The following is a 16435-nucleotide window of genomic DNA, read 5'->3' as shown; positions in this document are numbered from 1 at the left end:
AGGCTAAATGGAAGGGCCTCCCCACCTATATGGGAGGAAGGTTTTAGAAGAGTGGTTTTTGGTAAGAAAAAGGTTGAGAAACATTGTCCTATGGTGCTTCCAGTTCTGGCTTCATTTCTTCTCAGCCTAGACGTCCAACCTGGAGTTGTGACTATCAGACAAAATCACTACTCAGTCACAGCCGGCCAGTCTCAGTTCAACCAGGCCCGACGCCAGAGCTGCAGGGATGAGAAGAAGTGCATCGGCACACCTATGTGCCAGGCCCTAGGTCTGGAACAGCAGGGCTCCTACATGGCAGGGCTGAGGTGCTTTGGCGGGTTTGGGAGTAGGCTCTAGGCCTGGAATAGGCAGTTGTGATGGAGGTGCCCTAGGAAAAGTGTTTTAGGCGAAGGTAGGACTGATCAGGCAGGGAGAGTTGGAAGCCATGACGGAGGTGTTGGGGTGGGTGGAGCTCTTAGAGGCAGGCCTGGCATGACAGAGGGTACCACACTTCAGGATTAAGACAATGGCCATACGGGGCAGCAGCCTACTGCCTGTGTAGACCGTGCCTAACTCTTGCCAGGTTGGCACTTTGTGAATTCACTGCTGTCCCATTTGCTTTCATTCTACTCATGCTGGGTCCCATTTGGTTGAATGGAAATGCAGCTTGCTCAGCTCTGTTTGTGGACCACTCTCCACACAGGTGCCATCTCTCGACTATGGAGTTGTCCTGTGGTTTGACGCCTACGCTTTGAGCAGACAGAAGTTTGATCTGCCATGTACTCAAGGCCAGTGGATTATTCAGAACAGAAGGTGTGTGTCACTTCGCAGGCCCAGTCGCAACTTTCTTCTCCCTGAGTCTGAATTCTCCCCTCAGCCATTTCGTTCAGCCAGACCACAGCTCTGAAGGAGGAGTTTCCTGCTAGGAGACATTTGCCAGCTCTACCTACTTGCTCCCACTCAGCCATTTGATCTCTGCCTTTCATTGTAACAACTGCTCTCTGTGCTGATGGGCACTCAGTTGTGCCTATCTTTTTCAAAGCTCTAATGACTCCTTCTTGCCCATTCACTGCCTAGCTTGACCAAGTAAATATGTGCCTTTGCCTCTGTTTCCTTCAGCGAAACATCTGGGAGAGAAAAGTGCTGCTCTTGGCCAAAGGCAGCATCCTCAAACCTCCCCAGTGTCTCTGCCAGCTTCCCTTCTTCCTTGTGCTGTATAAAGCAGACTTCTTCCCACTGTGTGCAGCCCTGGCAACCTCCTACACCTCTTGTGTTTGCAAATGTGCCTATCACCACCTCTGCAGTAGCGTCTGTGTGTGCCGCTGCCTCGAGTCCTCCTCCGCACAATTCCGCTTCCGAGTCGCTGCCTCTTCCTGCTTTGCCTATAAAAACTCCCTTCTATAAAAACGCCTCTGGGGCCTCCCTAGGCTCAGCTGCCATTATGTACCAGCTGCAGCAGTCCCACCTTCTCCCAGGGTAAAAGAAACACTGCCAGCCTCAGACCCCTCCTGCTGGCTCCACTGTCCCTTCAGGAGCCTGTTCAAACTTGCCCTTTGAATGTTAAAATCTCTGTGGGACTTGTCCAACTGACCTTGCAGACCTTGTCTCTGCTGCTTACCTGACCTCACCACCTCTCTGCATTTGGACCCAATCCAATGACCTTCAACTTGCCCTTGTTGGCATCTCAGCCTATTCTCCCTCAGCTCCTGTCATCAGCAACAGCCCTCTCATATGTCTCATTTCACCAGTTTCCCCTCTACTTACACCCCTTCCTCACATGTACCTTTTCCTGCCTCTCTTCCTAGTACAGCCTGTCTAATTCTTATTTCACCATGTGAAACAGCTAGGGCAGGAGCATTTAGGAAAGCCAGTACAGAAATAGCCCAAATTCTGCTCTTACCTAAATCAGGATTAATGCCTCCAAAGAAAGTGGAGTCATTCTGGATTTAGGTCAAGGTAACAGAGCAAAGTCAGGGTTTGTGGACTGTATATAAAATATGTCCCACTTGCAAAAGAACACTCATGACACCAATTCCCTTTGGCTGTTTTTTATTGCCAGTTCCATTATATTGTCCCCAAAGCTGTTCAGCTCAGAACCATTACACACGTCCCTCACTAACTTTAAATGGTGTTTACTGAGGCCTTCCTTTCAAATTCTCCCCATTCTCCCCTTAGAATGTCTCTTTTTCCTTTCCCTCTGTCTCTAGGGCTGCCTCCTCACACGTTTCACTTTCTCTCTTCACTTGGGGCCAGCCTTTATCTTGATTACACATAGTGTAAAACCAGTGATGTCTCAAGTTGCTCTGTCTTGTGGCCGTTCCAGCTGAGAAGCTAAGTGGTGGGGCTGTGGAGAGCCAAACATGGTGCAGGATGGCCTGGCTGCTGAAAAAACCTGGCTGCCCTACATTTCCAAGGGCATCCCCCCTTTTTTCTGTGTCTTCACTTCATATCCCCAAAACATACTGAGGGTGTTTCCCCATCTCTGCTCTCTCAGTGCTTGGGGATTTTCTTTCTCATGGACCAGACCCCAATTCCTGTGGAACCTTCCTGCCCCAAAACTGTTTTTCCCAGGAGAATCACATCCCTTCCTCCTCACTTCACCCAGACACGGAGATATCCTGCCTGTATTTCTCCATAAGGTTGTGTGGGCTGCGGACCCTGCAAGCCTATGCTGAGCGAATTCCTGTTGTGTCTTCTTCTGGCATCACCATCAGCTTCTCCTCTCAGATCTCCTTAACCGGACCTGGAGTGCAGGCTGCCTACAGCCTATATAATCAATCTGATCGTAAGTACAAGGGTCTTTACAGCATGGCGAGGCCGAATGAGAATGTAGCTCTGCAGCTCTCACTGCTATCCAGTCACCAGTAGCTTTTCTCAGGCTCCGTACTGGCACATGTTGAGAGCCACACACATGCCACATCCCAGAGACAGGCTCACCTATAGGCACATACATGAATACATGTGAACACTCCACTCTGAAGCACAGACATGCAATGTGCACAACATTCAATCATGCAAAGCTCACAGAGGCATTGAAGGACTGTGGACTCAGGAACAGGCAGGCTTGAATCTGCCTCGGTATTACTCTGCTGGCCCTGGAATTAGATGTCTTAGCTTATTTTAACTTGAAATGACTTTGTTTCAATCACAAAGGCTCCTGGAGAGTTATTTCCTGCTTTCCCTGGGAATTCGTGTGTGAGACAGAGGGAAAGACAAAGCCTGGGACACACACACACACACACACACACACACACACACACACACACACACACACACACACACACACACACACACACGGAGCCTGTCTCATATTACTGGGCAGTACTGGGCAGTTCACACAGTCCCTCTCTATATGCTCTCTGAGTATCATGGGGCTACCTCTTTCAGGTCCCTGACCAGGGTTTTGTAACAGGCCTCCAGGGAATCTATCCCAGTATTCCAGTTGGCATCATGCCTGGGGAGGCAGGGTATAATACCAGGGTAGCTCCCAGGAGCTCTGCTGAGAGACCGCTCTTTATTTCCTGGTCCCCAGCATAGGGTGCACACTATCAATACCTCAGTTGCCCAGGCAGGGTCCGTGTGCACCAATGCCGTGGGCTGCCATTACACAGGACTTCGGAAATACTGCAGAGCAGAGCTGGCAAGGTATTCACACATGCTCCAGCCTCAGGATTTTGCTTTTAGGAGGTCCTGTAAAGGGGATTAAGCATTCCTTTGTGATTTTTTTTAGCCTGTCCTGGGGAGTTCCTCTGTTCTGTCAATGGATTGTGCGTCCCAGCCTGTGATGGGGTCAAAGACTGCCCCAATGGACTGGATGAGAGAAACTGTGGTGAGTGAGCCATTATTGCTACCTCCTCTCACTCCTCAATAGTTTGCAGCCCAAGTTGACCCCTTCCCGCACAGAGAATTGGGTCTTTGTGGTCTAAATCCAGTTCTCTTAAGGGGGGATCTCTGGGGGGAGACCGGAGAACCCCACAGAGATCTTAGTGCGCCAGCCAAGTGGGCGAGAATAACCAAGACAGCTGCCTGATTACACAGGAGCCCAGTCTTTGTGTCAGGCACTGACTTGCCAGCCCACCTGAATCACGCTGCTTTAGTCTGTTAGAAAGCGAGACGCCAAGCACAATATACGCCAGCTCCTCCGGCTCCACTCTCTTGGCCACCTATCCCCGAAAGACCGCTGGCCCCACAAAGAGAAGCAGTAGAAAAGCAGTTTCCATACACCATGATCTACAGTTTCCCCAAATCAATCCCTTTTGCAGCCTGCAGCACTCCTCTACCCGCCCTGCCAGTGAACCTCAGCTCTGCCAGTGACTCTCAGTCCTGGCCAATAGCCCCACCTGCTGTTCCACACCTGGTTGTCCCAGGCTGCTCTGCCAACTCCCTGCTGGGTGGCACATCCTGCTGGCCATTGTGGGCATTAGTTCTCTCAGGCCAGCAGCCTTCCTGAACTTGCACTGCAATGACACTGGGTGTGTTTGTAACCTCTGCCTGTAGCAATGACACTCTGGCGTGGACGGTAGGGGAACCCAGACCCACCTTCTACTGTGGGCTCCAGTCCAGAGCTCTGTAGTGAACAGTTAACATCTGCATCTTCACCACTTACTGCTTTCACCCCTGGGCTCCTGCCAACTGTCCTTTTTTCTCCCCTTCCTTTCGCTTTACCTCAGGGAGAAGGGCTGCAGGCTTCCTCCCTCCTCTTCCTCCTCACTGTTGCCAGCCTTCTGGCATTAGAGGAACCCTGCCTATTCCCTCCCAGGGAACCTTCCTTCTAATTAGCTCCCTCCACACAACTCTGTTGTTTGCAGCTTAATTGGCCAATTGGCCTAATATAGCTCTTGGTGAGCCAGTGTGGGGGAGTACATCCTCTCACAAATGCTTTGTATTTTCAAACCACTTGCGCATACCATCTAATGATCTCTCCCAACTGCCCTGTAATGTATTCTTAGTATTACTATAGATGGAGAGAACAACAAGAAGGAGGTTAGATTATTTGGACAAGGACACCCAGCAAAGCAGGGGCAGAACTGGCACTAGAATTCTGGCATTCTCAGATGCTAGTCCCATCCACAGGGCATCAGACCATGGAGCCTCTGCCCAACACCGCCCATGCTTGTTAGCTCTGGCATGCAAAACCTTTTCCCTGCTGTTCCAGACCTCCTGTCAAGCTCACGGTCTTGTGCTCAGAACACAAGAACCTCAGTGCTGGATCAGACAAGATTCTGTTTAGTTTAGTACCTGGTCTCTGACAATGGCCACCACCAGATGATTCAGAAAAGGGTGCAGCAAACCTTATTGCGGAAAGATACTGAATAATCCTCTCCCTACAGGAAGTTTCTTTCTAACTCTGTTGCTCAGTACTTTGAAGCATAAGGGTTTATATCTCTTGTTGTTTTCCTCCAATGTCTTATGTAGCTGTGGATATTCTCTTTACATAGATGTCTAATCCTTTTTCAAACCCTATTACGATGATTTCGAATTAGACCGCATGCAGAGAAGGGCCATGAAAATGATTAAAAGAATGGAAAACCTACTTTGAGAGAACACATGGGGTTTGGCTGGTTCAGCCTAACCAAATGAAGGCGAAGGGGAGATATGATTGTTCTCTGTAAATACAGCAGAGGGATAAACATAAGGGAGGGAGTGGAATTATTTACATTAGAGGCCAATATTGGAAACAACAACAAATAGATATAAACTGGTCATCAGTAAGTGCAGGTCTGAAATTAGACAGGCTTCCAAGCAGAGTAGTAGGAGGAAAAATGTAACATGGTTTAAGACTGAGCTGGATAAGTTTATGGAGGGGATGGTATGGTGAGACTGCCTACAGGGGCACATAGCTCAGCCACCTCTGCAGTTAGTAAATATCTCCCAAGGCAAGTGTGATGGGTCACTAGATTAGTAAGGCTCTGCATTACTGCAGGGAATTCTCTCCCACAAATCTGTCTGGTAGGTCTCAGCTACATGCTCTGGATCTAACTGATCAACATATCTGGGGGCAAGAAAGAATTCCTCCTTCCTCCCCAGATCAAATTGTCAGAGATCCTGCAGGGAGGGGTGTGTCACTGACCTTCTCTGCAGCGTGGGGCATGGGGCCCTTGCAGGTTTGAACTAGGGTGAATAGTGGATTCTCTGTAACTTGAAATCAAAATCTGAGCACTCCAGTGAATCAGAACATATAAATTTATTACAGGAGTGGCTGAGTGAAGTTGTGTGGCCTGGAATGTGCAGGACGTCAGACTAGATGATCATGATAGGGCCTTCTGTTTTTAAAGTCTGAGTTCTTGGCCTCAGTGGTATCTTGGGGCTGTGAGTTCCACAGGCCAATGAGGAATTGGATATAAAAAGACATTTCCTTTTTTCTATTACAAATGGGCAGCATTTCAGTTTCACTCAGTGTCTCTGTGTCCTGGTATTATTAAAAAGGGTAAATAGAAGCAGCCTGATTTGCCTCCTCCATCACATTCATTATCCTGCATGCCTAGCAAGTCTCCTCCTTTTCATCTCGTCTCTAAACCAAACAGCCCCTGTCTTTTAAATATCTGTTTTTCCCATCCCAGATTTTTCCAGGCCTTTTATCTGGCATTTTGTCAACAAAACCTGGGGAGCATCAAGAGTCCCAAGGCGTTCTCTTAATAGTAAATTGACAAAATGCAGCATTTTATCAAAAGTCTTTTCCCACTCCCCACGAGGCATAACGCCTCTGTTGGCATAAAGTTGGTCTGGACATTCTAGGGGGCCCTCTGTCAAGAGACAAGGCTTCTGGGACACCAGGCAGCCTTGTCTCCTGTGCGTCCAGTTGGCCATTTTGTCGGGAGAGTGGCCAGGCAGTCTGGCCGCTCTCTTTTGACAAAGCAGATCGCTCTTGTGATCCGCTTGGCAGTTTGGCCATGATCTGTAGACAGAAGTTTTTTCGGAAGGTATCTTCTGACAAAGCTTCTGTCAACACATCCCAGTAATCTAGATATAGCCTTAGAGTCCAGCTATGAATCAGATCTAGGCCCTGTCATTTTGCACTTCAGATGCAGCTCTAACCACAGACTTGATACAGAATGTCTACAGCGTGGACATGTTAGCACAGCTGGGAGCCCTGTGACCAGCAATTATAAGCCCAGGTTTACAATGCAATGTGGACACTCATCATGGGCTGCCAACACCAAATCCTTAAGCCCATATCCCACAGCCCTCGGTTTACAACGTAGCGTAGACATACCCTTTGAGCCCAGCTGTACACTGATTGGAAGCTTTCAGTGAGCTATCTAGGATGACATCCAAGAGTTTTTCCTGCGTGGTTAGTTAATTCAAAACAGACCAAGCTTTTTAATTCCTAGATGCATTACTGAGCATTTGTTAACAATTTGTTTAATCTGCTATCCAGCTGCTCTCTGAAATTTGCTGCAGTTGTCTTGAATCTTCACTAACCAAAATAATTTTGCAGCAGTTGCAAATGTTGCCATCTCACTGCTCTCTCTCAATTATATATTATACGTGTATATATATATATATATATATATATATATATATATATATATATAAAAAACTAAACATCAGTCTTAGTATGGACCCGGGGGCATTCCACTCTCTTCAGCAGAACCTGGGGAAATTCATCCTCGGGGTACCTGCTTCCTCTAGTTATGTAATCTCGGAGCTGCTGGCATGTATCTTCGAGAATTTATGGATAATGGGCGAAGTCCCAGAGGACTAGAGAGGAACAAACTGTACTTATCCTTAAAAAGAGGAACAAACAAGGCCCCTGGAATTATATACCAGTCAACCTCACTTCAGTACCTGGAAAGATACCGGAACGCACTATTAAACAATCAGTGTGTAACCACCTAGAGGACAATAGGATTATGAGGAATAGCCAGCGTGGATTTGTCAAGAACAAAGCATGCCAAACCAAGTTAGATTCCTTCTTTGACAGGCTTACTGACCTAGTGGATAAGCTGTGGACATAGCAGATCTTGATTTTAGGAACGCTTTTGAAAGTCTCACAAAACAGTCTCATTTACGAATTTACTTTAAGGTAGTTGCACCAGACCTTATAGTCACACATGGCTCCTGGGTCCAGCAGGTCCCTGTGACTCTAAGGCATACAAGGGGCCAGGGAGGTGCTGTGCACTGTCCCACCCACAAAACATCGGTAATGCAGCTCCCATTGGCTGGGAACTGCAACCAATGGTTGCTGCAGGGGCAGTACCTGTGAGCACCGGTGGCACATGGAGTCTCCCTGGCCCCCTGCCCATGAACCTCAGGGACCTGCTAATTGTTTCCCTGGGAATCTCCTTAAGTACTTTCCGGACCCCACACCCTCCCCATGCCCCAAACCTCTGTTCCAACCCCAAGCCCCTTCCCACACCCTGAACCCCTCAAACTTAGCACAGGGGTTCTCCTGCACCCCAAACTCCTTGTCCCTGGGCCCATCCTACAGCACGAACCTGCAGCCATAGCCCTCTGCCCTGCATCTCATCCCCCAGCCCTGAGCCCCTCCCACACCTCAAACCCTTCATCCCCAGCCCCACACCAGAACCCGCACCCCCAGCTGGAGCCCTCACGCACCAACCTCCTATCCCAGCCTGGTGAAAGGCAGGGAGGGGGACGAGGGAAGGAGTGAGGAGGGTGGGGCCTAATGGAAGGGGTGGAGCCAAGGCAAAGCTTTGCGGGAGGGGCAGGACAAAGGTGTTCAGTTTTGTGCCATTAGAAGGGCAGCAACCCTAACCCTGGCGGGAAGGCTCATTGCCGCTGTAGTGCAAACCTGCACAAGTTCCTACACCACTCTGCCCCAACCAAATAGTGCATGCTGGTGCCCGTCGAGACCCCCTTGTGGCTGTTGCTGGGCACTGCACAAGGATAACAGACCCGCTCTTTCCCTCCACCTTGCTGCTCTGAAACCCGCCCCCCGTGGCTCCTGGGGCTTTGGTCATAGTGTGCTCAGCAAAGTTCCAGTGCCAGGAGGACAGCACGTGCATAGAGTTCACCAAGGTCTGTGACGAACACCTGGACTGCCTCCACGGGAGTGACGAGGAACAGTGCAATGAAGGTAGGGAGGGGAGACTGCTGGGGAGGGCTCAACTTCCCCCTACCAGCTAGCCATGCATATAGTGCAGCAGTAGCCAGGTCAGTCTCAAGCTGTGAGAGAGACAACGGGGGTGAGGTAACAACTTTTATCAGACCAGCTTTTGCTGGTGAGCAGTTGGTCCAATCAAAGATGCCACCTCACCCACCTTCTCTCTTTAATAAGCTATTGTTGAAATTTTTCTGCTGTGCCCCGGATCAGGACCCTGTCTACCAGCAAACACCAAAGTACAGTGACAGGTCGAACCTCTCTTGTCTGGCACCGTTGGGACGTGGCTGGTGCTGAACAAGAGAATTTCCTGGCCCCCAGGAGGTCAATAGTGTCTAGCACACCACCAACACTTCCACTGCTTGCTGGGCTCTGAGCAGACATTTAGGGGTAAATTTCAGCTAAGTAACAGCACAGAACTCTGAGAGCCAGGGCTGGTGGCTGGAAACAAACTTTATGGGACCACAAGAAACTTGGCCATACCCATGATAAGCGATCATCCGGCTAACTAAAATCTAGCTGGATGAAGGGTATTACTGAGGAAATGCCCACCCCCATGAGCAGCGGGCAAAGGCCTAGATGGGGAAGGCAAGCCCCAGCCCTGTCCTTTCTGCCTGAAGCCCCATCCCTTGAGCAACCTTTCCCCTCGCCAGCATGAACCAAGTCCTGTCCAACTCCAATCGGATCCTTCCTAGTCACTTGGAGGGCTGGGGCTGCCACACCCCAGCCACAACCTTCCCAGACTGCTGGGGAACCAGGCTGCAATGCCACAAACTTTGCTTTTCCAGGCGGATGGGGAGTAGGCAGATAGGCAATTTTGGGAAGGCTGTCTACATTACCCTCCACCCATGCCCATCTATTAATCTAGGGGTTCATCAAGGCAGAGGCTTGACATGTGTTTTTATTTTAGCTGTCCCATGTTCTCCACTGAAATCCACCATTCCTCATTCAAGTCTCCACTTTACTCCTTCATCCAACTTCATCTTTCCAGGAGTCCCCTGCGGGACTTTCACTTACCAGTGCGCAGACAGGAGCTGTGTGAAGAAACCCAACCCTCAGTGCGACTCCATCACGGACTGCAAGGACTCGTCCGACGAGAAGCACTGTGGTGAGGAGCGAGAAGAGAGGCACTCTGTTAAGCACTGCCGGAGGGGAAGCTCTCAGTGCCGGAGTTCAGAATGGTGATGGCTGGGCACAGCTGTGAGGAATTTCATTCTGCCACAGCCCTGGTTGGCACTGCTGGAGTCATGGCTGCCGGTAATGAGGTGCCATTCTGAGGGGGGCAGTTCCCATGAAAGGAGCACCAACTAGCATGGATGAGGCATGGCTGTGAGGAAGCTCCCACAACTGGAGTCCCAGTTGGTGCTGATTGAGCTCAAGCGTGTGGGAAAGGGAGCATAGGGTTCGCTGTCATAAGAATGGGGAAAAGCCTCACACAGGAATTTGCAAGAACAACAAGAAGTCTTGTGGCACCTTATAGACTAACAGATATTTTGGAGCATAAGCTTTCAGGGCAAAGACCCGCTTCAGCAGGTGCTACAAGACTTCTCGTTGTTCTCGAAGCTACAGACTAACACGGCTGCCTCTCTGATACAGGAATTTTCAGTCACCTCAGCCTGGACCTGCTATAAAATGTCTCCAGCCCGTGGCAGGGAGGGTGTCCATGGCGGAGGCTATAAATGGTGTAAATGGAAGACTGGAAAGTCGGGAAAGCAAAGGGGAAGGGCAGACATGATGTACGGTGACCCCTTCTACTCTTTCTCTCCTGAGAGACCTGTTATACCTTCCCCTCCTCAGACTGTGGATGGCAGGCCCCACTGAACCGGATTGTGGGTGGTGTCGATTCTGTAGAAGCGGAGTGGCCTTGGCAGGCTAGCCTGCAGGTCCGCGGGAGCCATCTTTGCGGAGGAACGCTGATCGCCAGTCGTTGGGTGGTCTCGGCTGCTCACTGCTTCCAGGACGACAGGTAAATGGTGAGGGAAGAGCACCGTAGAGGAAACCCAGTTCAAACTGCTTTCAAATCAAAAGCGGTTGGGTCTCGGACTAAGAGGAGCTTGGAACTTCTTCACAGAATAGCCACATGCTGAACATTTGACAGTAGTGGCTCAGAGCTAGAGCAAGGAAGTTGGGACTGGGGAGCCCTGCTGGGAATATGTATATGAGGACAGGACTGTGGTAGCAGGGAGGTGCCGAGGTGCTGTGGGAAGGCACAGAGGGGAGAGAGGCTTGCATAGCTCCCATCCAGCCTGTGCTTGGCTCTGGCCAGTGTTAGCAGCGCCCTCATGGTCATGTGAACCCTACAAACATACACAGTTGGACTTTTCTCCTTCGTACTAGAAAAGCATAAATGGGGACTGACCGGGGGGAAGCCTGGCATAGCTTTGTGGGATGAGAGCGTTGGTGACTTTCAAGCTACCAGCCCATTGGTTCCTCACCAGACAGGTGTTAGGCCTGTGATGAACTGCCACCTGTTGGGAATCCTTCCATTTAAAGTAGACCTCAAGCTTTGTCACTCAAGTCACAGCCCCCTAGCAGTACTATGCCTTGTAATAATAATTCTATATTGCTTACAGCCATGGACCTTATTTAAAATAGGAGTTCCGTTGTACTGGGGACTCAGGCAAACACCACAGAGAGATAATTGCTGTCCAGAGAAGCTTTCCAGCTGGAGACACACTCCCACACACACAAGAGCTGTGTCCACACGTGCACGCTACTTCGAAGTAGCGGCACCAACTTCGAAATAGCGCCCGTCGCGTCTACACGCGTCAGGCGCTATTTCGAAGTTAACTTCGACATTAGGCGGCGAGACGTCGAAGTCGCTAACCTCATGAGGAGATAGGAATAGCGCCCTACTTCAACGTTCAACGTCGAAGTAGGGACCGTGTAGACGATCCGCGTCCCGCAACGTCGAAATTGCTGGGTCCTCCATGGCGGCCATCAGCTGGGGGGTTGAGAGATGCTCTCTCTCCAGCCCCTGCGGGGCTCTATGGTCACCGTGGGCAGCAGCCCTTAGCCCAGGGCTTCTGGCTGCTTCTGCGGCAGCTGGGGATCTATGCTGCAGGCACAGGGTCTGCAACCAGTTGTCAGCTCTGTGTATCTTGTGTTGTTTAGTGCAACTGTGTCTGGGAGGGGCCCTTTAAGGGAGTGGCTGGCTGTTGAGTCCGCCCTGTGACCCTGTCTGCAGCTGTGCCTGGCATCCCTATTTCGATGTGTGCTACTTTGGCGTGTAGACGTTCCCTCGCTGCGCCTATTTCGATGTTGGGCTGAGCAACGTCGAAGTTGAACATCGACGTTGCTGTCCCTGGAGGACATGTAGACGTTATTCATCGAAATAGACTATTTCGATGTTGGCTGCACGCGTAGACGTAGCCCAGGTGTACAGGAAATGGCTGCAACAGCCCAGCAAATGAACTAGTGCTTCTTTGGTGGTCATGTGTTTTGGAGGTTGAGGGTTATTTTTATTTTTATCTGATACTGGGGTTAGAGGTGGGAAGGAAGAAAAGGAGGGGAAGAGAATTAGTCACAGTTAATCATGTGCCAGCCAGGAGCAGCAGGGATGGGGTCAGAGGCATCATGGCCGAGCTGAACTGTGAGGAGGGATTTGACAGAGGATAAGGTGGTAGCTGCTTGGCCTTTGAGAGGGAGTTTGTCTTGGGCAGTGCGGGAAAAGGCCTGGAGGAGAATGGACTGTCATGTGCAAACACTGGGCCTCTTACAGTCTTTTCCTCCCAGTCTTCTTCACTGTGTGTTTTCCTCTCTGCCCTTCACCCTCCCACCTGGGCCACGCTCTCCCAGCTCCCTCTCCTCCAGGCATCCTGGCTCATCAATCCAAGCCTCTCCACTGCCCCTCCGACAGTCCACACTTCTCCTGGCCTGTCCCACTAGGAGCTAAGAGCTGCTTAATTTATGTAGGGCTGTTGCTCCTGGTAATGTACCCTTTGCTTAGACCAAGGGCTTGTCTTCACTAGAAACATTACCGCTGCACCACCGTAGTGTAGACACTTCCTACAGTGACGAAAGGGGTTGTTCTATCACTGCAGTAAACCCTAGTTAGGTTAACAGAATTCTTCCTTGAACTTAGTGCTGTCTACAAAGGGGCTTGGGCTGGCTTGCACACATCTCTCAGGGGTGTGATGTAGCTAGGCCAGCCTAAATTTTCCATGTAGATCAGCCCTCAGATAGTAACAGAGAGGAAGCCGTGCTAGTCTATACACTATCAAAGCACAAAGCAGTCAAGTAGCACTTTAAAGACTAGCAAAATAGTTTATTAGGTGAGCTTTCGTGGGACAGACCCACTTTGTGTCTTTCCCTTCCCTGATGTTGCTCCTTCCCTGGCCTTTACACAGAGCTGTCATTTTCCCCATGCTCCCTTCCTTTCCCTTATCCAACTGTTGTATCTCTGATTTTCCATCCCTCTCCTCACTCTCCTTCCTTTCACCTAATTTCTCACCTCCCTTTTTGTGCCATACATCCCACCTGTCTTTCAAACCCTGACACACTTTTCCTCCCTTCCTCCCCAGTAGATTGGCTTCCCCATCCATCTGGACTGTCTACCTAGGCAAGTACTTTCTAAACAGCAGCAGCCAGAATGAGGTGTCCTTCAAGGTGAGCCGCCTCTTCCTGCACCCATACTATGAGGAGGACAGTCATGACTATGATGTGGCGCTGCTCCAGCTGGACCACCCAGTTATAAACTCACCCTTCATTCAGCCCATCTGCTTGCCCACCCACTCCCATCTCTTTGAACCTGGCCTTCGTTGCTGGATCACTGGATGGGGGGCTCTCAAGGAAGGAGGTACGTGCAGGATCTCGGCTTCTCTTGTTAGGATCCTCCAGCTATTTGTCTTCCTCCAGGGGCTACATGAAGGAGAATTTTTCAAAAGCGCAAAGGGCAGGCAGTTAGACACCTGACTCCCATGGAAAGTTGAGCTAATTACTCCTAGTGCCTGTGAAGATCTCCTGGCAAAATTTGATTGTGATGCCAGGAGACTCACATCACTGTTTGGTTGCTGCAGTATGGGATAATGTCCTGGGCCAAATCTGAAGCAGGGTCCCCCAAACCAAAGTCAGAGAATGTTCCATTTCCAAGCTCCTAAGAACTTAATGGAGAACTTTGATTTGCCAGTGCCCTTTACCTGAATGCTTAACACCTTAATTCTCAAACTTCTGTGGCAGTGACTGCTTTCACGTAGCAAGGCTGTGAGCATCACCTCCTGTTTCTCAATTAAAAACACAGTTTTTTATATTTAACGTTGCTATAAATACTGGGTGTTAAATAGGGTTTGGGAGTGGCAGCTGACAGCTCCCAAGGCCCCTTCCCCAAGCAATAACCTCATGACCCCCCTCCCGTTTGCAAACCCTGCCTTCATGCATCTCCAATCTACCATAAATCAGCTTTGCCACGATGTGCTCTCCTGCTCCCTCTAGTGGCTCATCACATTGCATTGTGCAGAATTATCACATACAGATGAAAACAAGAAGTCCTGTGGTAGCTTATAGACTAACAGATATTTTGGAGCATAAGCTTTCGTGGGCAAAGACCCACTTCATCGGATGCATGAGTGGGAGGGTTTCAGAGGAGGATTTAAAGAAGGAGTCTCAGTAAAAGGGAGGGCCAGAGCTGACAAGGTCTATTCAGTCAGGGTGGACGTGGCACATTATGGGCAGTTAATGTGGAATTGTGAACATACTGATGCAGAGTCCTAGCATAAAGCTATAACAGCACAACTCCCCCTACAAGATGAGAGATTTTAACTGTCTCAGCATGTAGGATCTAAGACACACTGGGCGCATCTGCACTGCAGAGTTACTTTGAAATAACAGCTGTTATTCTGAAATAACTTTGCTAGCGTCTATGCTGCGCGCACACTATTTCAAAATGAATTCCAAATAGCAGCTGCGCTGTTTCGGAGTTGGTAAACCTCATTGCAGGAGGAATAGCGCCTATTTCAAAACAGCCACTAGTAAGTCATGGAATAGCGCTATTTCAAAGTAAGCCATAATGGCATCCAGTGGCACTACAGTAAACTCTCAATTTAATGGCCCCTGATATAATGGACTTTGGAAATAACAGATGCTGTCTGACAGCTCCCCAACCCCCACCTAAATAAATGCCGGAGATTCACCAGAGCCACTGCCAGGGCTGGAGGAGCTGCTGGAGCGGCTGGGGCCACCAGGGCTGGAGGGGTCACTGTAGCAGCTGGGGCCACCAGGGCTGGAGGAGCTGGGGGAGCTGTGGTGGGTGCAGGAGCTTTCCTCCCCCAGCCGTGTGTGTGTGGAGCATACTGGTGCCCAGCCACTGCTGCCTGCAATGGCACTGAGCAGCAGCCATGGTGTCGGAGGGTGCTGCCTGCCGGCAGGCTGGGGGAAGCTACACTCTACCTTTGTGTATGTGACTCGGAGCCGGGGGCTGGAGGAGCCTCAGCGCTGAGAGCTGCAGGAGGTGGAAGGAGCCAGGCCGGCATTCAGCTTCTCTCTGAGTAACTGGGAGAGGGAGCTGGAGGAGTGAGGGGAAGGATGGGGCAGGAGGGGGTTAGGGAAGGAGGAGCAGAGGACAGGGGTGAGTGATGGGCTGGGAAGCTCAGTGCACCATCATACCGTATAACCTTTCAGCTATAACAGACTTTGGGCATTAGCGGACACCGCTTCCCCCATTAGTCCGTTAAACAAGGATTTACTGTATTTCGAAATAGCGCTGTGTGTCCGGAAAAGCTGTTTCAAAAATGCATTTTGCATTTAGGTGTGTTATTTCAAAATCTCTGATTCTGAAATACCTCTGTAGTATAGATGTAGCCTCTCAGAAGTGTATGGGTCCCGCTGGGAGTACTGGGATGGGCGGATGCTCTGCTCTGTGAGAGCTCTCGGCTGGAGGTGTTGAGTCTGATCTAGAAAGGAGTCTTTATCAATGAGTAAAAGGTGTTGTCAGAGTTGCCACCAGCGTGGTGCTCTGCTCTCTCCAATGTTGGTATCACTCGGCTGCGTGCGTGTGTTCCCTCTGTGCGCTGCCCCAGCTCTGCAGATAGCCGACACAGCAGACCCGAGGAGAACCCCCAATGACCACAGAGTCTAGTAAGGTGCGGAGGTGCATTGGCCAGGTTTATTGCCGTATTGGATACAATAGTAGTTCCCTGTAGATTTCTTAGTCTAAGTCAGGGCATACTACAAATATGCACCCACGGTCAATGGACTTGGCTCAGTCAGTGGCGGGACTTTCCACTGCCCCCTCGGCCGGACCCAGACCACATCCCAGAAGTACATTCTTATACACAGGTACAAACAATTTACACATCACTCCTGACGTATTGAGGTACAACCCTTCTAGGTGCCGCCTCTCACCTTGTACATGTTGGTTCGAACAAAACAACTCTATCCATCATATTACCCTTTTGC

General features: G+C 50.1%; 2 protein-coding genes across 4 annotated transcripts in view; one reads left to right on the top strand and one right to left on the bottom strand.

Moving 5' to 3' along the window:
* Nucleotides 1-16435, top strand: part of TMPRSS6 (transmembrane serine protease 6) — a 29519-nt gene that overhangs the window by 9860 nt on the left and 3224 nt on the right. The window contains exons 9-15 of the mRNA XM_075008539.1: nucleotides 683-792; nucleotides 2619-2764; nucleotides 3710-3808; nucleotides 8906-9019; nucleotides 10035-10151; nucleotides 10841-11009; nucleotides 13567-13841. Coding sequence (XP_074864640.1) covers nucleotides 683-792; nucleotides 2619-2764; nucleotides 3710-3808; nucleotides 8906-9019; nucleotides 10035-10151; nucleotides 10841-11009; nucleotides 13567-13841 — 1030 coding nt within the window. The remainder of the gene's footprint in view (nucleotides 1-682; nucleotides 793-2618; nucleotides 2765-3709; nucleotides 3809-8905; nucleotides 9020-10034; nucleotides 10152-10840; nucleotides 11010-13566; nucleotides 13842-16435) is intronic.
* KCTD17 (potassium channel tetramerization domain containing 17) overlaps nucleotides 2018-16435 on the bottom strand; it is a 29183-nt gene continuing 14765 nt past the window's right edge. Inside the window, exons 6-7 of one of the 3 annotated variants that reach the window (XM_075008593.1) lie at nucleotides 10061-10146; nucleotides 2018-2916 (exon numbers count right to left, since the gene is read on the bottom strand). In XM_075008593.1, the coding sequence (XP_074864694.1) occupies nucleotides 10099-10146 (48 nt within the window). In that variant the 3' untranslated portion in view covers nucleotides 2018-2916; nucleotides 10061-10098. Of the gene's footprint in view, nucleotides 2917-3532; nucleotides 3670-10060; nucleotides 10147-10979; nucleotides 10992-16435 lie in introns of those variants that run through there. The other 2 variants (XM_075008603.1, XM_075008618.1) reach the window with 2 other exon arrangements.

The sequence above is a fragment of the Carettochelys insculpta genome, chromosome 1, assembly GCF_033958435.1.
Source record: "Carettochelys insculpta isolate YL-2023 chromosome 1, ASM3395843v1, whole genome shotgun sequence".
Taxonomy (NCBI): Eukaryota; Metazoa; Chordata; order Testudines; family Carettochelyidae; genus Carettochelys; species Carettochelys insculpta.
This window is presented reverse-complemented; position numbering and strand designations above follow the sequence as displayed.